This window comes from Pituophis catenifer, unplaced genomic scaffold (genome assembly GCF_029215685.1).
Source record: "Pituophis catenifer annectens isolate HBS135680 unplaced genomic scaffold, rPitCat1.0.hap2 SCAF_5, whole genome shotgun sequence".
NCBI lineage: Eukaryota > Metazoa > Chordata > Lepidosauria > Squamata > Colubridae > Pituophis > Pituophis catenifer.
The window spans coordinates 90860717-90881949 of NW_027256885.1; the positions used below are offsets into that span (position 1 = coordinate 90860717).

Below are 21233 nucleotides of genomic sequence, written 5' to 3' on the forward strand. Positions count from 1 at the left end.
GCCTTCCGCCGTTCCCTTAAAACTTTCCTTTTTCAACAAGCCGGGCTGGCCTAACAAATCCTTTTAAATGATTTTAAATGATTTTAAATTCGTTTGTCTTTTTAAATTTTGGGCCAAATTGAGATATTTCCTTTTAATCTGTTCTTAATCTATGTATTATGTATTATGTATTTATGTGTTTTTACTTGGCTGTACACCGCCCTGAGTCCCTAGGGAGAAGGGTGGTATATAAATCTAAAGTAAAATTAAAAAAAATAAAAAAATCTCTTATCGGAAATCTCAGTTTGACTTTTTGAAGGAAGATTTTGAAGTTAAGCCAAGATCTTAAAGTAGACCAGTGTTGCTCAATCTTAGCAACTTTAAGCTGTGTGTGGATTTCCATTCCCAGAATTCCCCAGCCAGTATGGACTAGATAAAGGCAAAAGAAGCTAATGGCTACAGAGAGTGAAAGAAGTGAAAGGATAAGAACAATAAAGGACATTTGTAGGAGATGACCAGGTTAGCTGAGCCTGTGGGCGGCATCAAACGCATCATCAGTTTAGAGTCACTACACTCCATAAGAGATCTAAGACCAGCTTCCCCTTGAAATCTGTTGACTCTTATCTGGCACCAATTTGCCTTGACCATTACTAGATCAGATTCCTGTGAATAGGTAGCAGGAAATAAACTCAGTGCTTTTGAATTCTCTCTTGGCTCCTGATTTCCTACATCTTGTTGGATGCTTATCCTACAGTTGGGTAGGTAATATATAGAAAACTATGTTCTCTAACTTTAACTGCTACAAGATGACTAATTGGCTGTGCTAAGCAGACATAAAAGAAGGCAGGAAGTTCATTCACTTCTGCTCCTGCTATTAGAAGGTTGAACTGCTACTTCCGGTGCACCTGTCAGGGCGGAAAGATCGGCGCTGCATTAGCTCTGCAGCGACAAATGATTTTCCAGACCCTCCGTGGCTTTTTTTTGCCGTTCTCAGCCCCGGAGAGGTTGGGAGAGCAGAGGGGCTTTCTTTGGAGGCGAGAAAGGGGAGTGCAACCCCTCGCCGCAACGAAGCATGAGCTCCGAGGATCCAGAGGACAGGAAGAGGGCCGCGAAAACAGCGGCCCCGAAGCCAATGACGCTGCGTTTTCTTTTGACCGGTACAGGGAGACGGGACGGAACGAGATAGGGAAGAAACAAGAAAGAGACTGATTTAAAAATTAAAGGGACTGTACAGCGACTGGAGATAATAGCGGCAGCTGAGATTACAAGTGAAGGAAGCTTTTACTCACTAATTTTTCAACCATCTTGCTGCTGTGGAATTGGAAGGAAACGGAAGTATGAATCAATTGGCGTATTGAATTACAACGAATAAAAGAACAATAAATTTGGATTTACTAATTGTATGAAGTGGGTGATGACCAGGGGGTAAATCTTCTCCTGAACCCCCTTCCTCCCAGGAGCCTTAATAGTGAGCCCTCTCCAGTGTAATTTAATCACTCTAATGAACTGAATTAATCAAAGTGAGACTGGAGATTAACACCCACCTGAAGAGTTAATTAATAATTTATATATGCTCTTTCAATATTTTTAATATCTATTAATATCTATTAATTGTATATAGTGATTATTGACTAATTGATTGACTATTCACCTTTTTGCTTGCTTTTTTCTGTTTTGATTTACTATTTAGTATCATATATATACGTTTAGAGTGTATTTAATTGTGGATAGATAAATTAGAATTGATTAATAATTAGATAGAATTGTGATTGAATAACAGTAAGAGCTTAGTTAAAGGGGAGTGTTAATTTAAGTAATTTAAATAATATCTGTGCATGATAATTTGGAAAAACCTTCTTTGTTTAGCCAACATGTCTACCACAGTGACATCCACAAAAGTGGCGAAGAAACATATAGCCTCTACTGTGGCTTCTTCTCCGATAACAACGCCTCCAGGATTAAGGAAATCATAGGAAAATTTACCAATAGCAGAGAAACCAATCACAATGCAAGGAATGCAGGAGATGTTTCAAAATATCCAAGAAATAATGGAAAAAAATCAAGAATCAATTTCTAAAAACTTTGATGATTTGAAAGTGGAGATGAGTGGACTAAGAGGAGAAATTGTACAAATAAAAGAGACTTTGGGAGAAATGAGAACAACTATTTCGGAACACGAGGAACAATTGATAGAGGTGGAAAAAAATACAGAAAGAGTTGAAACCCAGATTGATAAATGGGAAGGGAAATGTGCGCAAGCGGTGGGGAAACTTGAGGACGAAGTAGTCTCCTTAGAGATTGAGAAATCCGCCTTTTTCTTACGTCTCCAAAACGTGGTCGAGGACAAAGAGGAACAGCTGGATGAAATTGTGGGAGAAGTAATTGCAGAAGTAGTGGGGAGGAAAAAAGAAGAAGTTTGTGGTGATGTTGATGAAGCATATCGTGTCTATACTAATTATGCGAGATGTCATAACCTGCCCAGAGAAATACACGTGAGGCTAACTAAAAAGGTGTTAAGAGATGAAACTCTCCACAAAACCAGGGATCAGAGTGTTACATACAAAGGACATCAGATCACAATTTTGAAACAGATCCCTAGAAGAGTGAGAGAGCAGAGACATAATTACCAATTCATAACTTCACAACTGAGGAAACACAATGTGCCGTACAGATGGTTATTACCAGAAGGACTTTTGGTGACATGGCAAGAGCGGAAACTTAAAATTGAGAACATACACGATGCACAGGAATTTTGCGAAGACTTTTTTGAATCTGACGAAAGTGAAAGAGACAAAGAAGTAGTCAAGGGCCTTGGTAGTACAGTGGTCTAAAGCACCTTGTTATTAACACAGCTGCCTGCAATTACTGCAGGTTCGAATCTTACCAGGCTCAAGGTTGACTCAGCCTTCCATCCTTTCTAAGGTAGGTTAAATGAGGACCCAGTTTGTGGGGGCAATAAGCTGACTTTGTATGAATATACAAAAGTATGAAGGCTATTGCTTAACGCATTGTAAGCCGCCCTGAGTCTCCGGAGAAGGGCGGCATATAAATCAAATTAAAAAAAAAAAGAGAGAGAGTCAGAGAGATCAGAAAGAGGAGTGGAGAAATGAGAGACGAGCACAAGCATATTACGGAAAGGGGAAACGAAATGAGAGGAAGGGGGAAGAAGGAGTAGTAGAAGAATACGGGGTAGAGACTAGATTAGCAGCTAAAACTAAAGGGATTAATAGATAGAAATGAATCAAGGAGTGAGATTACTGACAGTGAACGTCAATGGTCTCAATGCCCTGACCAAAAGAAGACACATTTTAGCTAAAATTACTAAAGCCAAAGCGGATATAACATGTTTACAAGAGACTCATATTAAACTGTCACAAACAAATTTATTGAAATGCCCCAAAGCAGGGAAATTATTTGTAGCGGCTACAGAGGAGAGAAAAAGAGGAGTAGCAATATTTGTAAAAGAATATCTCTCGCCGAAACAAATATTCGCAGACGAAGAGGGAAGAATACTAATATTGGAGGTGGAATTATTACAAAATAAGATTTTATTGATTGGAATTTACGCCCCCAATACTAAACAATCATTATTCTTCCGAAGATTACGAAGAGAAATCCAAGAACTGGAATACGAGCAAGTATGTCTCATGGGTGATTTTAATGCAATTAGCAACAGGACTCAGGATTATAAAACAGGAGAAAACTCCCCCAAAAGAAATAGAGGACAAGATAAAAGGATTCTACCAGCCATTTGTGAGGAAAAGAGAGACGAATTAGGACTGAAAGATACCTGGCGTGAACATAATTGGAATGTAGAGCAATTCACTTATTATTCTCCCAGACACAAATCGTGGTCCAGATTGGACATGATTTGGATGACACAAGAATTTAATTCCCAAGTAGAAGAAATTAGAATTTTACCGAATGATTGGGCGGACCATAATCCAGTACTAGCTGTATTAAAAAAAGAGGGGAAAAATAGAAGAAGGTGGATGATGAGATCAGAGATTTTAAACGAAATTGAATTCACACAAAAACTTAAGACAGAAATAACCCTTTTCTTTCAAGAAAATAAGACACCGGGAATGCCACTTCAAACAATTTGGGATGCTGCTAAAGCCTTTATAAGAGGTCTTATTATAAAACATATGGCCGTTAAACATAAAAAAGAAGAACAAGAAAGGGGTGATCTAATAAATAAACTAACAAAGGCTGAGGAACAGCTACAAGATAACCCACTATCTAGAGAGGCGAAGGAACAGATAATACTGTTAAAACATCAGCTTAATCTTTTAGAGTTGGACAAACTGAAAGATAAGATAAAAGCAGCAAAGCAAAAACATTTTGAATCAGCTAATAAATTAGGAAGATGGCTTACGTATAGACTCAAAAAAGAAAAACAGAACAGATGAATTGATCAGTTAGAAGATAAGGAGGGAAATTTAATAAAAGATAAAGGAGGAAAGGAAAGAATTGCAGTTGATTTTTATAAAGAATTATACAAAAAAGAAGAAATCTTAACAGAGGTGACAAAAAATTATATTGAGAATTCGGATTTACCTAAAATACCCAATCTAACGAAAGAATTATTAGAAGAGGAAATTACCTTAACTGAGATTGAAAAAGCAGTGAAGAAACAGGGAAATCTGAAAACACCTGGTACAGATGGACTCCCTGCGGAGTTATATAAAACAATGTTTGAGGTAATGGGAGAGCATATGAAAGACTTATTTAATGAAGTTCTGGGGAAAGCAGAAATTCCCCACTCATGGAGAGAGGCCAATATTAGCTTAATTCCAAAAGAAGACACCCCCCCCTTGACAGATATAAAAAATTATAGACCAATATCTCTCCTGAACTCCGATTATAAAATCTTCACAACAATTTTAGCAAATAGATTAAAAGGCTTCCTGAATGAATTTATACATATTGACCAAAATGGGTTTTTACCATCACGCCAATTACGAGATAACCTGAGAGTCGTGTTAAACATACTGGAACATTATGAAGATCAGCCCGGTAAACAGGTCGCACTAGTTTTTATAGACGCCCAGAAGGCATTTGACAGGGTCAACTGGGAGTTTATATTATTACAGCTAGAATATATGGGTTTTGGACAGAGATTCATAAACGCAATCAAAACGATTTATTCCAAACAAACGGCCAGACTATTGATAAATGGGGATTTAACAGAAGAATTTATTATTAGCAAAGGTACAAGACAGGGTTGTCCCCTATCCCCCTTATTATTCATTCTATCACTAGAAACCTTATTACGAAAAATAAGGAACGAGGAAAGAATAAAAGGCCTTAGAATTGGACAACAGGTATACAAAACCCAGACCTTTGCGGATGATATGGTTTTCATCTTAGAAGACCCTATAAAATCTGGCCCATACTTATTAGAATTGATTGAGGAATTTGGAGCAGTCGCAGGATTATTATTATTATTATTATTATTATTATTATTATTATTATTATTATTATTATTTTAAATTTGATTTATATGCCGCCCTTCTCCGGAGACTCAGGGCGGCTTACAATGCGTTAAGCAATAACCTTCATACTTTTGTATATTTATACAAAGTCAGCTTATTGCCCCCACAAACTGGGTCCTCATTTAACCTACCTTAGAAAGGATGGAAGGCTGAGTCAACCTTGAGCCTGGTAAGATTCGAACCTGCAGTAATTGCAGGCAGCTGTGTTAATAACAGGGTGCTTTAAACCACTGTACTACCAAGGCTCAGTTATTGATTAATAAAAAAAAACAAATTTATTAACGAAGAATATCTCAGAGGAAGATAAGAGGAGCTTACAAGAAGTGATTGGATTGAAAGTAGTTAACAAAATTAAATACTTGGGAATTTGGTTATCTGGCAGATGCTCGAGTATACAAGAAGACAACTATAATAAATTATTAATTCAAACAAGGAAAGAATTAGATAAATGGGGTAAAATTCAACTTTCACTTTTGGGACAAGTAACAACAGTTAAATCCTATATTCTACCGAAATTTAATTTCTTATTTCAAACGGCTCCAGCGAACCTATCCAAAAAATTCTTTATGGAATTAAATCAAATAATAACTAAATTTATTTGGCAGGGGAAAAAGCCACGGATTAAAAGAAAGATGATGCAGGAGATAAAAGAAAGAGGGGGCCTGGGCTTACCATGTTGGGAGAATTATTATTCAGCAGCTTTCTTAGTATGGGTAAAAGAATGGATTACCCTAGGTAACAATCGTCTTCTTAAATTAGAAGGTTATGACCTACAACAGAGCTGGCATATGGCTCTCTGGCGAGACAGTAACCCACAAAGTAAATGGTTTACCAGACATTACATAAGAAACATCTTAATTCGAAACTGGGAAAAGGTCAACAAAAAATATTATATTAAAACACCGTGCTGGATATCACCGGTGGAAGCACTGACATATCCTAAAATCTACAATCCGACAAAGAAATTAATATATAAGGAGTTATTGAATGCACAGGGAAATTTAAAATCTAAACAGGAATTGAATTCTCTAGGACTACAAGTGGACTGGTGGACCTACCTACAGATTCAATCTAAATTTAAGAAAGATAGAGATGGGAAAGGTATACATGTGGACCTACAAGAATTAGATAAAATTTTGATGGGACAAGAAAAAGGCATGATTTCAAAAAGTTATAAATTGTTAATGAGATTAGAGATAGGTGATGAGATAATCAAAGATACAATGATCGCTTGGGGGAAAAACTTCGGTTACTCAATTCATTTAGACAAATGGCAAAGGATTTGGTGGGAGAATATGAAGTCAGTAGTATCCACGGCATACAAAGAGAATATTTATAAGATGATATACAGGTGGCACCTTTCCCCCGATAGATTGGCTAAAATGTTCACTGGACAATCGGCTGAATGTTGGAAGTGTGGGCAGGAACGAGGTAGCTATCATCATCAATGGTGGACATGCCCGGAAGCAGTTAAGTTCTGGGGACAAATAAAAAAATGGCTTAATGAGATTTTAAACCAAAAGATTGATTGGGCACCAGAGACATGCTTGCTCGGCTCCAAACCGGATAATATAAAAAAAGACTTATGGTACTTAGCCCTACACATTATCACAGCGGCGAGATTGATATACGCGCATTTTTGAAAAAACAAAAATATCCCATCGGAGGAAGCAATTATAAAAAAGATTTTGGATTGTGCGGAAGCAGATAAATTGACTAAAAAATTAAAAGATAAAGATCAAACTCAAACATGTTTATCCTGGGAAAAATTATATACTTGGCTAGCGAAGAGAGAACCACAACCCAATTGAAAAGAGGAAAGGTATTTACTGAGAAACCTATATTATATTAACAAAGTGAGGTCGGATAGATCTAATTGATGTATAAAGAGATATAAGTCGTTCCGTCTCCCTCGGAATATAATGTACTTGCAAATAGGTTTGTTATTTGTTATGTTGTCTTGTATGTTATTTCTATGGTGTGTTGTTATTTTTTGTTTTTTTTAATGGAAAATGTAAATAAAGATTATTTAAAAAAAAGAAGAAGGTTGAACTGTTGAAAGGAACTGTGTCTGTGTTACTGAAGAGAACTGGAATTGTAAGCAAACTATGTTTTGTGTTGAATCGTGATTATTTGAAGAAGTGTTATCTTTGTTTTGAGAAGCCAAGTTTGCTTTTTGTACTACAAGTAAAGACTGTTTATTTTTCTTTAAACGTTCAGAGTCTGTGAGTATCTGTGTTTTGCTAAGCAACGTATCTATTCGCTGAAGGATGACAGTTCTCATGGCAACAACAGAAATCTAACAGAGAGTATTAAGGATAAAAGAGCCTCTTATACCTGAAGCAGAATAGGCAGGAAAAAGGCTCATTTGACCAAGGACTGAAATGAGTGTCTTAGAAGAAAAACAAGAAACCAATGTAGAATTGATTCAGGATCCTGTCATTTGAGAAACAAGATTTGAATAAGTTTTTTAAACAACTTAAAAATCAGTGCCCATATTACTCACCTTGGGAAAAATGTTCTTGCTGGGATGCATCAGCTTATCTGGGGGAAAAATAAACAAGCAGTGGGGGGAGGAGGTTGAAATTCCACATCCACCAATCAAGCTAGGGTTTTTCCTCCATTTCTCAGGTTTTGGACCTTCTTCAGCCCTCCCTCCGAGACCTGCCTATCCGAGAGGATTGTAACCACAACATCCTGGTGCCAGACTTGACCCAGAAAGAGATCACTAACTTTGCAGACTTTGAAAGCCATTTTCTGCCCGCAAGAAGAAAACGAACGGCATCCACTCAGCTGAACCAGCACTCCAGCTGCAGTCATACTGTATTGCTGGTTCTGGTGAACCGGATCCGGGACTGGCCCACATATTCTCACCAGATTGCGAAGCTGTGCATGACTAGGAGGCTCCGATGACAATCGACAAATGGGCAACAAAGGTGTCACAGTTTGTTGCAAAAATCAAATCTAGAAAGCACACACAGGCAGACTGATGCAGCAGGATTCATTAACTTCTTTATATACTGTTGTAAATCAGAGGTCCAGGCTTTTGCTCTGTGCGAAGATGTCTCTCTCGCTCTCGCAGAGAGCTTTATTTTTTATACAGTTTTACACAGGCAGATAAAAAGGCAGGCAAGCAACAGTGTTCTAATTGGACAATCCTCCTCCCTCTTCCCCCACTCAGAAGAAGGTCAGTTAACACAGACCAGAGCAAGAATGAGATCATCCAGGAAGAAGATACAATGACACCAGAAACAGAAGCAGTGTGCTGCATTTGGCCCGACGTCATTCTTCAATCCCTACATTCTACTCTTTTTTATCTTGTTTGTGAAGCCATCCTCTTACAAGGGGCCAGAAAAAGGGGTTATTATCAGGAGAGGAAAATCCTTGCAGTTCCTTATATAAGGCATGACTTTGGAACAGTGTAGGAAGGGATTTAAAGCAAAATGCAGTTATACATATATTACAAAAGGAAGAAATACACTGAACAAAACAGCATCCTCCAATTAAAATAACACAAATGATAGGCCAAATTATACAAAATTTTAAGTTGATGCTGAATGTTTCTTGACTCATCTAAAATGTTAAAGCAACAAAGTTACATTTTCAGGAACTGCTACCACTATATTTCCCAATAAACCTGTAGGTAACCAAGACCAAAGACTTTCCCACCAAGATCAATTTTTAAATCAGAGGCCAAATTGTGCAAAATTTTAAGTTGATGCTGAATGTTCTGTGACTCATCTGAAATGTTAAAGCAACAAAGTTATATTTTCAGGAACTGCTACCACTGGAGTATACAAATCAATTGCATTAGGGGGTGAATAATATACATCTTCCCCCCAATGAGCTATAGTCTTATAGTCAAAGTTCCCTTTGAACAAATATTCACTCAAATCAGTAAAGTTTTGAATTACTACAGCAGGGGTACATACAGGGATTAAACATGTAGAAAGCAAATTTTCCATATCATAAACTTCAGACAAACAAAAGGCATCCGTTTTTGTGATGTTTGCAAGCTGCACCCGTAAGTTTTGTTTCATGCGTTGTTCAAGTGAATGTTTGAGTGGTATGACAGCTGCTGTTGCCAAAGTACAGTTATTAACAATCAAGCACAAACAAATTATGGCTACGGAATTGGCAGTTAAAACTGCAAAAATGGCAGCGCACAAATTCTCGGGTGTTTGTTCTACTTGTTGCTGCTGCAGTACTGCCTGCGCTTCACATCTTCACATCTCATTAAACATGAAATAAACCTAATCACAACAACAGAAATAGCTAGGAAAATCAAAATGGCAAAACAAAACCATTTCGAATTTGCAAATAAAACAGGACGTTGGCTGGCCTATAAACTAAAGAAAGAAAAGGAAAAAAAATTAATATACCAACTACAAGATGAACAAGGGCAATTGCAGCACATGGATGAAGAAAAAAAGCGAATTGTAAGAAATTTCTATCAGGAACTATATGCACAGGAAGAAATCCAATTGGAAAAAGTGAAAGAGTATATAAATAAAGCCAACATTCAAGAAATAAAGGAAACTCAAAGAGAACTCTTGAACAGACCAATATCGATGTCAGAATTAATTGAAGCAAAGAAGAAGCTGAACAACAATAAAACACCAGGTCCAGACGGCATCCCAGTGGAATTTTACAAAATCGAATACCAGCCAATAGATGATATTTTATTGCAAGTCCTGAATGAAGCAATCTTAAAAGCCAAAATTCCTAAATCATGGATTGAAACAATCATTACACTGATACCCAAAGAAGACTCAGATCTCACCCAAATTAAAAATTACAGACCTATATCACTCCTAAACGCAGATTATAAATTATTTACATCAATTATGGCCCAGAGAATGAAGAGAATTATTGTGAATTATATCCATCCAGATCAAAATGGATTCATTCCAAATAGGCAAATTAACAAGAACACAAGAACAATAATCAATATACTGGAATATTATGAGCAAAAATCGAACGAAAAGATGGCCTTACTCTTCCTTGACGCACAGAAGGCGTTTGACAATCTTAATTGGGGATTCTTAATATTGCAATTAGAAAAAATGGGAACCGGCGACAAATTTTTAAATATGATTAAAACAATATACTCAGACCAAATTGCAAAAATATGGATAAATGGGGAGACAACAGACCAATTCAAAATATCCAAGGGAGTGAGACAAGGATGTCCTCTCTCTCCTATATTATATATATTAGCATTGGAACCATTATTGAATGGAATTAGGAATGACAATGAAATAAAAGGATTAAGAACAAAAAACCAGGAGTATAAGTTACAAGCATTCGCGGACGATGTAGTATTTATTTTAGAACGACCAAAACAATCAGGACTGAATTTATTAAGGAAGATAGATCAATATGGCGAAGTGGCAGGATTGAAAATCAATAGACAAAAAACAAAACTACTAACCAAAAATTTGACAAAAACCCAGGAGAAAGAATTAGAAGAGTCATTAGGAATACAAATAACAACAAAAATAAAATATTTAGGAATCTGGCTCACCAATAAGATATCATCCCTCAAAGAAGATAATTACATCAAATTGGCCAAACAAATCCAGAAGGACTTAGAGGTATGGAGTAAATTGAAATTATCACTACTAGGCAAAATTGCTTCAATTAAAATGACAATTCTACCAAAAATATTATATCTATTTAGAACAATACCGATAAATCCAGGAAAATCATATTTCAAAGACCTTGACAAAATGACATTAAAGTATATATGGCAAGGAAAAAGAGCCAGAATTAAACTGAAACACCTGCAGGACACCAAAGAAAGGGGTGGCCTGGGACTACCAGATTGGCAAACTTATTACACTGCAACAGCTTTAACTTGGATTAAGGATTGGATGACACTCAAAGATAAACGAACACTTGCACTAGAAGGATTTGACTTGTCAAAAGGCTGGCACGCATTTTTATGGGAGGAAAAGCCCAGACAACATGAACACTTCAGGAGACATTATATCAGAGGAGCATTGGCAAAAATTTGGACTGAAATAAGGAGAAAACACTACGACAAGATCCCAAGATGGCTATCAACCATGGAGGCCCAAATCTACCCGAACACAATGGACACAGACAAGATGAAAACCTACGACGAATTGTTGAACACAGAGGGAGATATGAAAACAAGAGAGGAACTGAGACAACAGGGCACGGATATTGATTGGTGGCCGTATTTACAGATAAAATCAAGATATAAAAGCGATATGGAAAAATTTGGAATCCAAAAAGAAAGGAATGAATTAGATAAAATTATAATGCAATCAGACGACAAATTAATTACTAAAATATATAATTATCTATTAAAATATAAATTGGAAGAAGAAGTGGTGAAGGAAAATATGATTATTTGGGCTAAAAACTTTGGATACAATATTAAACTAGAGAATTGGGAAAAAATATGGAAAGTAAATACTAAGCTGACAATGTCCGTGCCCTACAAAGATAATACATACAAGATGTTTTATAGGTGGCATCTTCCCCCTGCACGATTGGCAAGGATGTTTCCCAATACCAATCAGAACTGTTGGAAGTGTAAAATACAGAAGGGGACCTATTATCACATGTGGTGGTCATGCCCCAAAGTCAAAAAATTTTGGAAAACAATTCAAAGTCAATTGGAAGAAATTACCGCCCAAAAAGTACCCCTCAGACCAGAAACTTACCTATTAGGTATATTGACAAAGGACTATAAAAAAGAGACACAATACTTGATAACACACATCCTAACTGCAGCTAGAATTGTTTTCGCACAAATGTGGAAATTGGAAAACACGCCACCAGAAGAAAAAATAATACAAAAAACAATGGAATGTGCAGAAATGGATAAACTGACCAAAGAAATACAGGGAAAAGAAGACACAGACTTTTATTTAATTTGGCAAGAATGGTACAAATGGTTAGATAAAAAAGACACGAAATAAGAGAATACCACCCAATGATACAAAAATAAGAAAATAAAATGAAATATCGTTATATAAACATTGACACAAGATGAAAGATAATATATATAGATATATTGATATATAATTACCGAAGTAACTCTATTTTCAAAGTTCAAGCTTTATGACTTGATTTTATTGTATAGTTAGTTTATGTTTAGTTATGTTTAGTTTGTTTAAATGTTTACGTCTGTATGTGTATGTTTGTTTACAATAAAAAAAATTTTTTTAAAAAAAAAAAGAAAGCAAATTTTCCATATCATAAACTTCAGACAAACAAAAGGCATCCGTTTTTGTGATGTTTGCAAGCTGCACCCGTAAGTTTTGTTTCATGCGTTGTTCAAGTGAATGTTTGAGTGGTATGACAGCTGCTGTTGCCAAAGTACAGTTATTAACAATCAAGCACAAACAAATTATGGCTACGGAATTGGCAGTTAAAACTGCAAAAATGGCAGCGCACAAATTCTCGGGTGTTTGTTCTACTTGTTGCTGCTGCAGTACTGCCTGCGCTTCACATCTTCACATCTCCCCATGTCACTGGACGACTGGCACGACGGGATCGGATTGGTCGCTGCATCATCTGTATAGTCACCCCTGCCATCTCTGGAACCGGATTCAGGGGTTGGTGCCATGACATCCTTGGCTGGGCGAACACAACGTGCCGGAATCCACAAAGGTCATGTAGGTATAAACACAGCAGCATAGCCACGCCCCCAAGTAATTAAAGGGACCGGTCCTAACCATGTTTTGTCTGGTAATGCTCTATAATATACCAGAGGAGGTGGCAAGCTTGTTTTCTGTTGAAAGTGCCTCTGATAAGCGGTCAAATTAGAAATTGAAAAATTCAATTGATTTAAGGTAAATAATACTTTTGTAACCTGCTGTGTTACCCATGACAAATTAGATACCCGAGAGCCCTCTTTTTTTGTTTGTGAAAGCAGTCCTTAAAGGACCTATTAGCACGCTCCACAATGGCTTGACCTGTTGAATTATAGGGAAGACCATGAGTAACAACAATATTCCAGGTTGTACAAAATTGCAAAAAAGCCTGTGAAGAATAGGCAGGCCCATTATCTGTTTTTAAATAAGAGGGCTTGCCCAGAGCTGTAATGGCCGAAAAAAGATGAGAAATAACATGATTAGCTGTTTCCCCTCGTTGAGGCGTAGCCCAAATTGCTCCAGAATAGGTATCAATAGATAAATGAATATATTTCCAAGGAGCGAAAGAGGGAACATGGGTAACATCCATTTGCCATAATTGATTAGAGGTGAGACCATGGGGATTAACTCCCATGTCCCCTGAGGGGGATGCCCCAGAACATTGGGGACAGGATGAAACAATTTGCTTGGCTTGATCTAATGCAGTGTTTCCCAAACTTGACCCTTTGAAGATGTATGGACTTCAACTCCCAGAATTCCTCAACCAGGCATACTGGTTGGGGAATTCTGGGAATTGAAGTCCATGCATCTTAAAATAGCCAAGTTTGGGAAACACTGATCTAATGGAATGTGGCAACTGGAAGGACAAACTAACCCCTCCAGAGGTAATAATAATAAACAAAATTTTAGAATGCGCAGAAATGGCAAAATTAACAAGTGATCTTAACAATGAAGTGAACTCAAAATTCAATGCAGTATGGGAAAGGTGGTACAAATGGTGGAATAATAGAATGAGATTGTAAGGTTATGTCTATTTTCAATAATGGTAGATTTGAATGTATTTGATATGTATATAATGTATATAATGTAAATATGTAATTACACGACACCTCAGATGTTAACAGAGATTTGATGTTTTTTAAAATTTTAAAATCAATAAAGTATATTTAAAAAAAAAAGATAAATGAATATATTTCCAAGGAGCCAAAGAGGGAACATGGGTAACATCCATTTGCCATAATTGATTAGAGGTGAGACCACGGGGATTAACTCCCGTGTCCCCTGAGGGGGATGCCCCAGAACATTGGGGACAGGATGAAACAATTTGCTTGGCTTGATCTAATGGAATGTGGCAAGCTTGTGCCAGCCCCCTGGCATTTTGATGGAAAAAAGAATGACTAAAAAATGGATCTGTAAACAAAGTAGGTAAAACATGAACAGCAGCATCAGCGTGACTGTTGCCTTCAGAAAGAGGCCCAGGAAGGGATGAATGACTGCGTATGTGAGAGACAAAATATAAATGCTTCCGGTCTTGTAGTAATTGCTGTAAAGTGAGAAATAAAGCCATAAGATTGGAGTCAATCCTGGCTGTGATATAAGCACCTGGAAGATTAAAAATAAGTTGACACACATACTGAGAGTCAGAGATCAGATTAAAAGGCTGTTGAGAAAAAGTGTGGAAAGCTAAGATAGCAGCAGACAATTCTGAGCATTGAGATGAAGACTGCACTGCAGTGTAGGATACTTTCCAGATATCATCATGAGGATCCTTGTAAGCAATCGCTCCTCTCGTTCATCCTCCATCAGAAAAAACAGTAAGAGCTTGCGATAATGCAGAGGGAGAAAGCAGTGGACGGACAGGAAAGGAGGAAGTCATTAAACAAGTAAGCCGAGGATCTTTAGGCAAATGATATGAAATACAACCCACATAGTCAGTTAATGCACACTGAAGAGATAAATTATTCTGAAAATAAAAGTGAAAGTCAGATTTTGAAATAGAAAGAACAATATTTATTAAATCAGTCCCATTTCTACGACAAGCTCAAGTTCGCCCCAAGATTATAAATTCAGCAATGGCTTGAATTAAGGGCAAAACATTTTGAGATGGTGTATGAGGCAAATAAAGCCATTCAATACAATATACTTTTTTGCTGTTCTAAAACAGCCAATACTCCCGTGGGCAGCTTGCTAGTAGGGAATATTAAAAGAGATAACTGACAATCTCTATGAGGAATATGATCCACAAACTGAGTACTCAAGATGTTATTAATTTTCTCAACTGTAGCAAATACTACAGACGGAACTATAATTAAATCTCCAGGCTTTTTTCCTTTAGTCAATAAATCAAATAATGGACTAAGTAAATGTGTAGGCAGAGAAAAATATGGGCAGACCCAATTAATAGTACCCAGCAATTGTTGCAAATTTACTAAGGAAATAACTTTGGGTAAATTTAAATGAGGAAAAGCCGGAGCAGAAAAAGACTGCGACATTTTATGTCCTAAATACAGATAAGGAGCATGCAGCTGTATTTTTTCCAGGGCAATTTGCAATCCATAGACACATAAATCATTTTGTATTTCAGAAAGCCAGTTAGATTGTATTTTTGGTGCTCCAATTAAAATATCATCCATATAATGATATACCAAAGCCAATGGATGACGTTTGTGAAAAGGGGCTAATGCCTCAGCAACATAAAATTGATAAATTTATTTTATTTATTTATTTTATTTAAATTTGTATACCGCCCTTCTCCTGGTGGACTCAGGGCGGTGCACAGCCAAGTAAAAAACATCCAATACAAAATTTAAAAATTTAAAAGAATTATACCCTTTGGCTGAAAATTAAGAACCTTACGACTAAAACCCATTAAACAATTAAAAAATCTAATATCTCAAAAACGGGGGGGGAGGGGTGTGGTTCACTATTCAACATTCCCTATGGTAAAACCGTCCAGTGATAGCGTTTATTGGGTTCTGAATGGTTCACCGCAGGCACTGTAAATGCAAACTTTTCTTGATCAGAAGGACATAGAGGAATGGAAAAGAAACAATCCTTTAAGTCAATTACCATCACCTTATGATCTTGAGGAATCAAATTAGGATTAGGCATCCCACACTACAAGGGGCCCATAGGTTGAATACATGCATTCACAGCACAAAGATCATGTAATAAACGCCACTTGCCACTTTTCTTTTTTATCACAAATAGAGGGGTATTCCATGGACTAGCGGACGGCACAATGTGACCAGCAAGCAGCTGATCCTTTACTAACTGATGGAAAGCCATTAATTTTTCATGTGACATGGGCCATTGATCAATCCACACCGGCTCTTTAACCATCCAAGTTAATGGGAGGGCAGTAATCTCAGTCCTCCAAAGTGATGGTGGCCCCCAATTTACTAAGCAGGTTGCGCCCCCAAAGGCTGACATGAATATCTAATATAAAAGGATGGACCTGAATGACCAAATCTGAATCAGGCAAGTGAGCTGAAAGAAATTGCACACTTTGGCATACAGTTTGACGAGCCCCCACACCCCACACACTTGGACAGGGCTCAGTTGGCCAGGTGGCAGGCCACTGTTTAGCAGAGATCACTGAGACATCTGCTCCAGTGTCCAAAATCCCCTCAAAGGGCTTACCCTGCAACACAATGATCTGACGTGGTCGTTGGAATGTGATGGCAGCTATGATAGAACTGGCAGGGTTAGTTGAACCAAAGCCGCCTTTCCCTCTCTCCATTTGTGCTTCCCCTGCCAGAACAAAATAAGGCAAATGCAGGAGTTGAGCAGGGCTAGTATAAATGGGCAAAGTTTGGGGCAAATTGGTCCACAATTGAACATAGATAATCCCAGTGTAGTCCGAATCTATTACTCCAGGAATGACAAAAATACCCATGCTTGACCGTGGAAGGACAAGCCCTACATATTTTTCTGGTAGAGGGCCTGATAATTGAGATGGAATTACTTGAACCTCCCCAGGAAATTTAAATTTCACTTCCTCCTGCAATATCAAATCAATACCAGCACTACCATTTGTCGCTGCAGGAGCATTTTCTATTGTTGATTTGTTGTCTCTGTTTGGACTGGGGCCAGAGACCGGCCCGATCGCCCGTTTCCCGAACTCGATCGACATTCACTTGCCCAATGATAACCTTTCTGACACTTTGGGCATTTTGTTTTCGGCTTTGATCCCTGATGGGACGAAGGGCGAGATGTTGCAGACATGCCTCCCACTGGATTTTGACACTCTCTTTTAAAATGACCAGGTTTTCCACAATTATAACACTTCCCTTGAGGCTTCTTGCCTTGTGATAAAGCTACCGCTAACAAATTAGTTTGATAAGAAGATGTTCCTATATCTTGACACACTTTAATCATATCTGCCAAATCAGGATCTTTTCCCAGACCAACAATTGCCCTTCGGCATTCAGAGGTGGCGTTGTCTTTTGCCAGCCTCATCAACAACTCATTTTGAGCTTTGGGATTATCTGTCTGTCACCTTAAAGCACCCTGTAATCTGTTAATAAAATCAGGATACGGTTCATTAGCCTTTTGCCTGATGTTAGAGAAGGCTTGTTGAGGCTTGCCAGAAACAGGCACTTTTCCGAAGGCTCGATAAGCACATTCAGAAGAAACTTGTGTAGTTGCAGCCAGTAAAACAATCTGAGCATCAACTGGGGCAAAGGGGCCAGACCCATATAATTGATCAGGAATAAATGCTCCCCCAGAGTGGAGGGCACGCATAGCACACTGATGTTTAAACTCACTATCCCAAACTACATATTGTGCTGGAGTAAGCAACATGCGAAAAGTAGTTTTCCAATCTTCAGGTACTAGGATATGGTTTCTCATTAAGGCTTCTAACATTCCCTGCATATAGGTACTTCCCAACCCCATATCTCTAATTCCTTTTCTAAATTCTGTTAAAACTGCATATGACAAAGGGCGATATTCCACTATTTGAGCCCCATTCTGATCTAATTGGCCCGTAACATGCACTGGACAAACAGAAAGCATATCAGCAATTTCTTCTATATCTCCCCCCCCCCTTTGTCTAACTGTTCCTCTAAAATTTGCCAATGGGGGTGTACAGTGGCCGTGGGGATGCAATAGAACTAGCTCCTTCAGAAGGAGCTGATGGTTCAATTGAAGATGGTTTTGGGGTGACAATTTTAACTTGATCATAATCAGGTGGAGGGCTTGTAGTTAATTGTTGCCCTGCCAAAGCATCAGAGCCATATTTTTCTATTGCTTGACTGCATTGATACCATCGATGTAATATTTGCACTGGAGCCTGAGGTTCAAGATGTAAAGCATGCCCTATCTTTGTCCAATCTCGCAAACGAAGCGTCCCCCATTCCGGATAAAAGGGACAATGTTTCCCTATCTGTACCACCAACTTCCTTATGTCAGTCTCAGACGTCGTCACGCCAGACTTGTGCAATAGGAATCTAAGTTCCCGCACATGAGCTTGCCGATGTTGAGATAGATTGCAACCCATAACTCACCACTAGGGGTCCCGTAGGATGAAGGTACCAGGGGTCTATACCAGACGATGATGAGTATGTTGGCTGTTGCTGCCCACGGAGGGTGTCCCTGCTTCGGGCGCCAGATGTAGAAATCAGGGTCCAGGCTTTTGCTCTGTGCGAAGATGTCTCTCCCTGCTTTCGCAGAGTCTTTATTTTTATAGTTTTTACAAGCAGAGAAAGGCAAGCCAGCAACAGTGCTCTAATTGGCAGATACTCCTCCCTGTTCTCCCACTCAGAAGGAAGGTGAGATAATACAGACCAGAGCCAGAATGAGATCATACAGGAAACAAGATACATGACACCAGAAGCAGAGGCAGTTTGCTGCACACGGCTCGATATCATGACCTTCAACCTCTACAAAAGCCTAAACTTGACTTCCAAAAGCAACTGAAACCATTCTTATTTATCCTGACATTTATTGGACAATTATATCAAAACCAGACTGCTTTTTCACATTCCTATTGTTTCTTTAGGGGGAAAAATAGAGTTTAGCATGTTTTATTATCATTTTAAGGTATCCCTCCGTCACAACTACATTTAAAGTAAGAATCACAGAAATAAAATTCCATTGTTCATAGGTATTATTAACCCATTCAGAATTTGACATCACTACTGTAATGTTTCATTACAGTTTGATCGAAAAAAACCACGTCTTTTTAAAATAATTGGAATCGTTGCTGAACTTACAATCATACATTTCCATAGAAGCATACTATGGTATGGGAAGGGGTATTATAAGCAATCAAGGAAAAGGAAACATGCATTTAGAAAAAAATCGATGGGCGATCAATCTTGCATCAAGCTGCTTAATGAACTTTAAGGATCTGCCTTCATTTTGGACGCAAAAACCTCTGATGTCAGATCAAAGCCCTATTTTGCAAGGAGGCTTTTGATGGGACTTGGATTTCTTTCTAAGCATCTAAAATGGGATTTGTTAGGATATGGTATATGCCTAACAGGTTGTCCAGGCAATATATGGACAATATATGTGTTCTATGACTTTAACATGAATATGTATTATATGACTTTAAGAAGTACTGCTGAGTCATTGTAATGCTGAGTCATTGTATCCTGATTGGATGAGCTCTGTTGTAACTGTATTTAAGAAGGGAGCTGAAATGTAGTCATTGATGATATGCTACCATCGTGTGCGGAGATGCTATCATCGTGGGTGGATATGCTACCAGCGTGATCTGTTACCAGCGTGAATGTGCTGCTATTTATTATCTACTGCTGTTTTTATGGTAAGAAGATTTTTGTATCACTGGACTGATTTGACTGGCAAAGACTTGGATTGATTAAAGACTATGAGATTGTTTTTCACTACAAAGTAAAAACTTTGATAAACCAGTTTGCCATTAGAGGTAGTGTTTATAGATTTGATTGGACCCAAAAAACCCAGCATAGGAGGAGCCTGCTATATCCTAAGCATAGTAGACCATTACTCTAGATACGGTTTCTGTTATCTAATGAAAACAAAATGTGAAACATTCCAGCATATAAATAACTGGCTGCGATTTGTAGAAAGGAAACAGAAGTTTAAAGTAATGTGCTTAGTAACTGATAATGGCACAGAATTCACTAACCAAAGGTTAGAGAAATTTTTGCAAGAGGCAGGAATACAGCATAAACGGTCTGCACCATATAGACCACAACACAACGCTTATGTTGAAAGAAGGGGTCAAACATTACAAGCCATGACTAGAACAATGTTGGCAGATGCTGGTTTGCCTGAAACCTTATGGGGTGAGGCTGTTATGTGTGCTAACCATGTACTAAATAACGTTGTACATTCATCTACGGGTGAAATACCATTTACATTATGGCATGGGAGGAAACCAAACCTTAGTTACTTGCACACATTTGGAGCCCCTGCTTGGGTACATATTCCATCTAATGTGAGGAGGAAGGAACAACAGAGAGCCAGAAAAATGTTTTTTGTTGGCTATGACTCAAATCATCGGTCCTTTAGATTTTGGGCACCAGGAACTACTAGTGTTTACTGTAGTGCAAATGCAAAATTTCTGGAGCACGAAGGATGGGAGAAACTTGAGCGTGCAGATTACAGACAGGATGACAATAATGTTAGTATTGAGCATCAAATGTTCAACGATACCCCTGATGAGGATATAGACAATGTAGGGTCTTCTATTAAGGATGAAGAACAGGATGTAGGTTTAGGGGAGGAAATTGAAATACCTGCAATGAGTCCTGTATTGCCTAGGAGATCTAATAGGGAAAGACATCCACCTGATAGGTAGAAAGCAACCGTAGTTCGTCAGGTTAACATAGAACCTTCCAATTATGAGGACATCAAGATGTATCCTGAAAAGGAGCAGAATGCTTGGAAGGAGGCAATGAGTAAAGAAATCAACTCATTAACTGAATTAGGAGTTTATGAAAATATTAAAATACCACCTGGAGAGAAATTGATTGGTTGTAGATGGGTGTATAAATTAAAGGTATAGATGGGACTGTAACCCATAAGGCTCGCCTTGTAGCTCAAGGTTTTGCTCAAACTGAAAAAGATTTTGATGAGGTATTTGCTCCGAGTTTAAGAGCTAGCACGTTAAGAACAATGCTAGTGTGGG

General features: G+C 38.0%; 1 protein-coding gene across 1 annotated transcript in view; it reads left to right on the top strand.

Moving 5' to 3' along the window:
- The window catches only part of KIF22 (kinesin family member 22), an 87180-nt gene that overhangs the window by 11623 nt on the left and 54324 nt on the right, over positions 1-21233 (top strand). Inside the window, 2 exon segments of the mRNA XM_070944804.1 lie at positions 8109-8371; positions 8373-8413. Coding sequence (XP_070800905.1) covers positions 8109-8371; positions 8373-8413 — 304 coding nt within the window.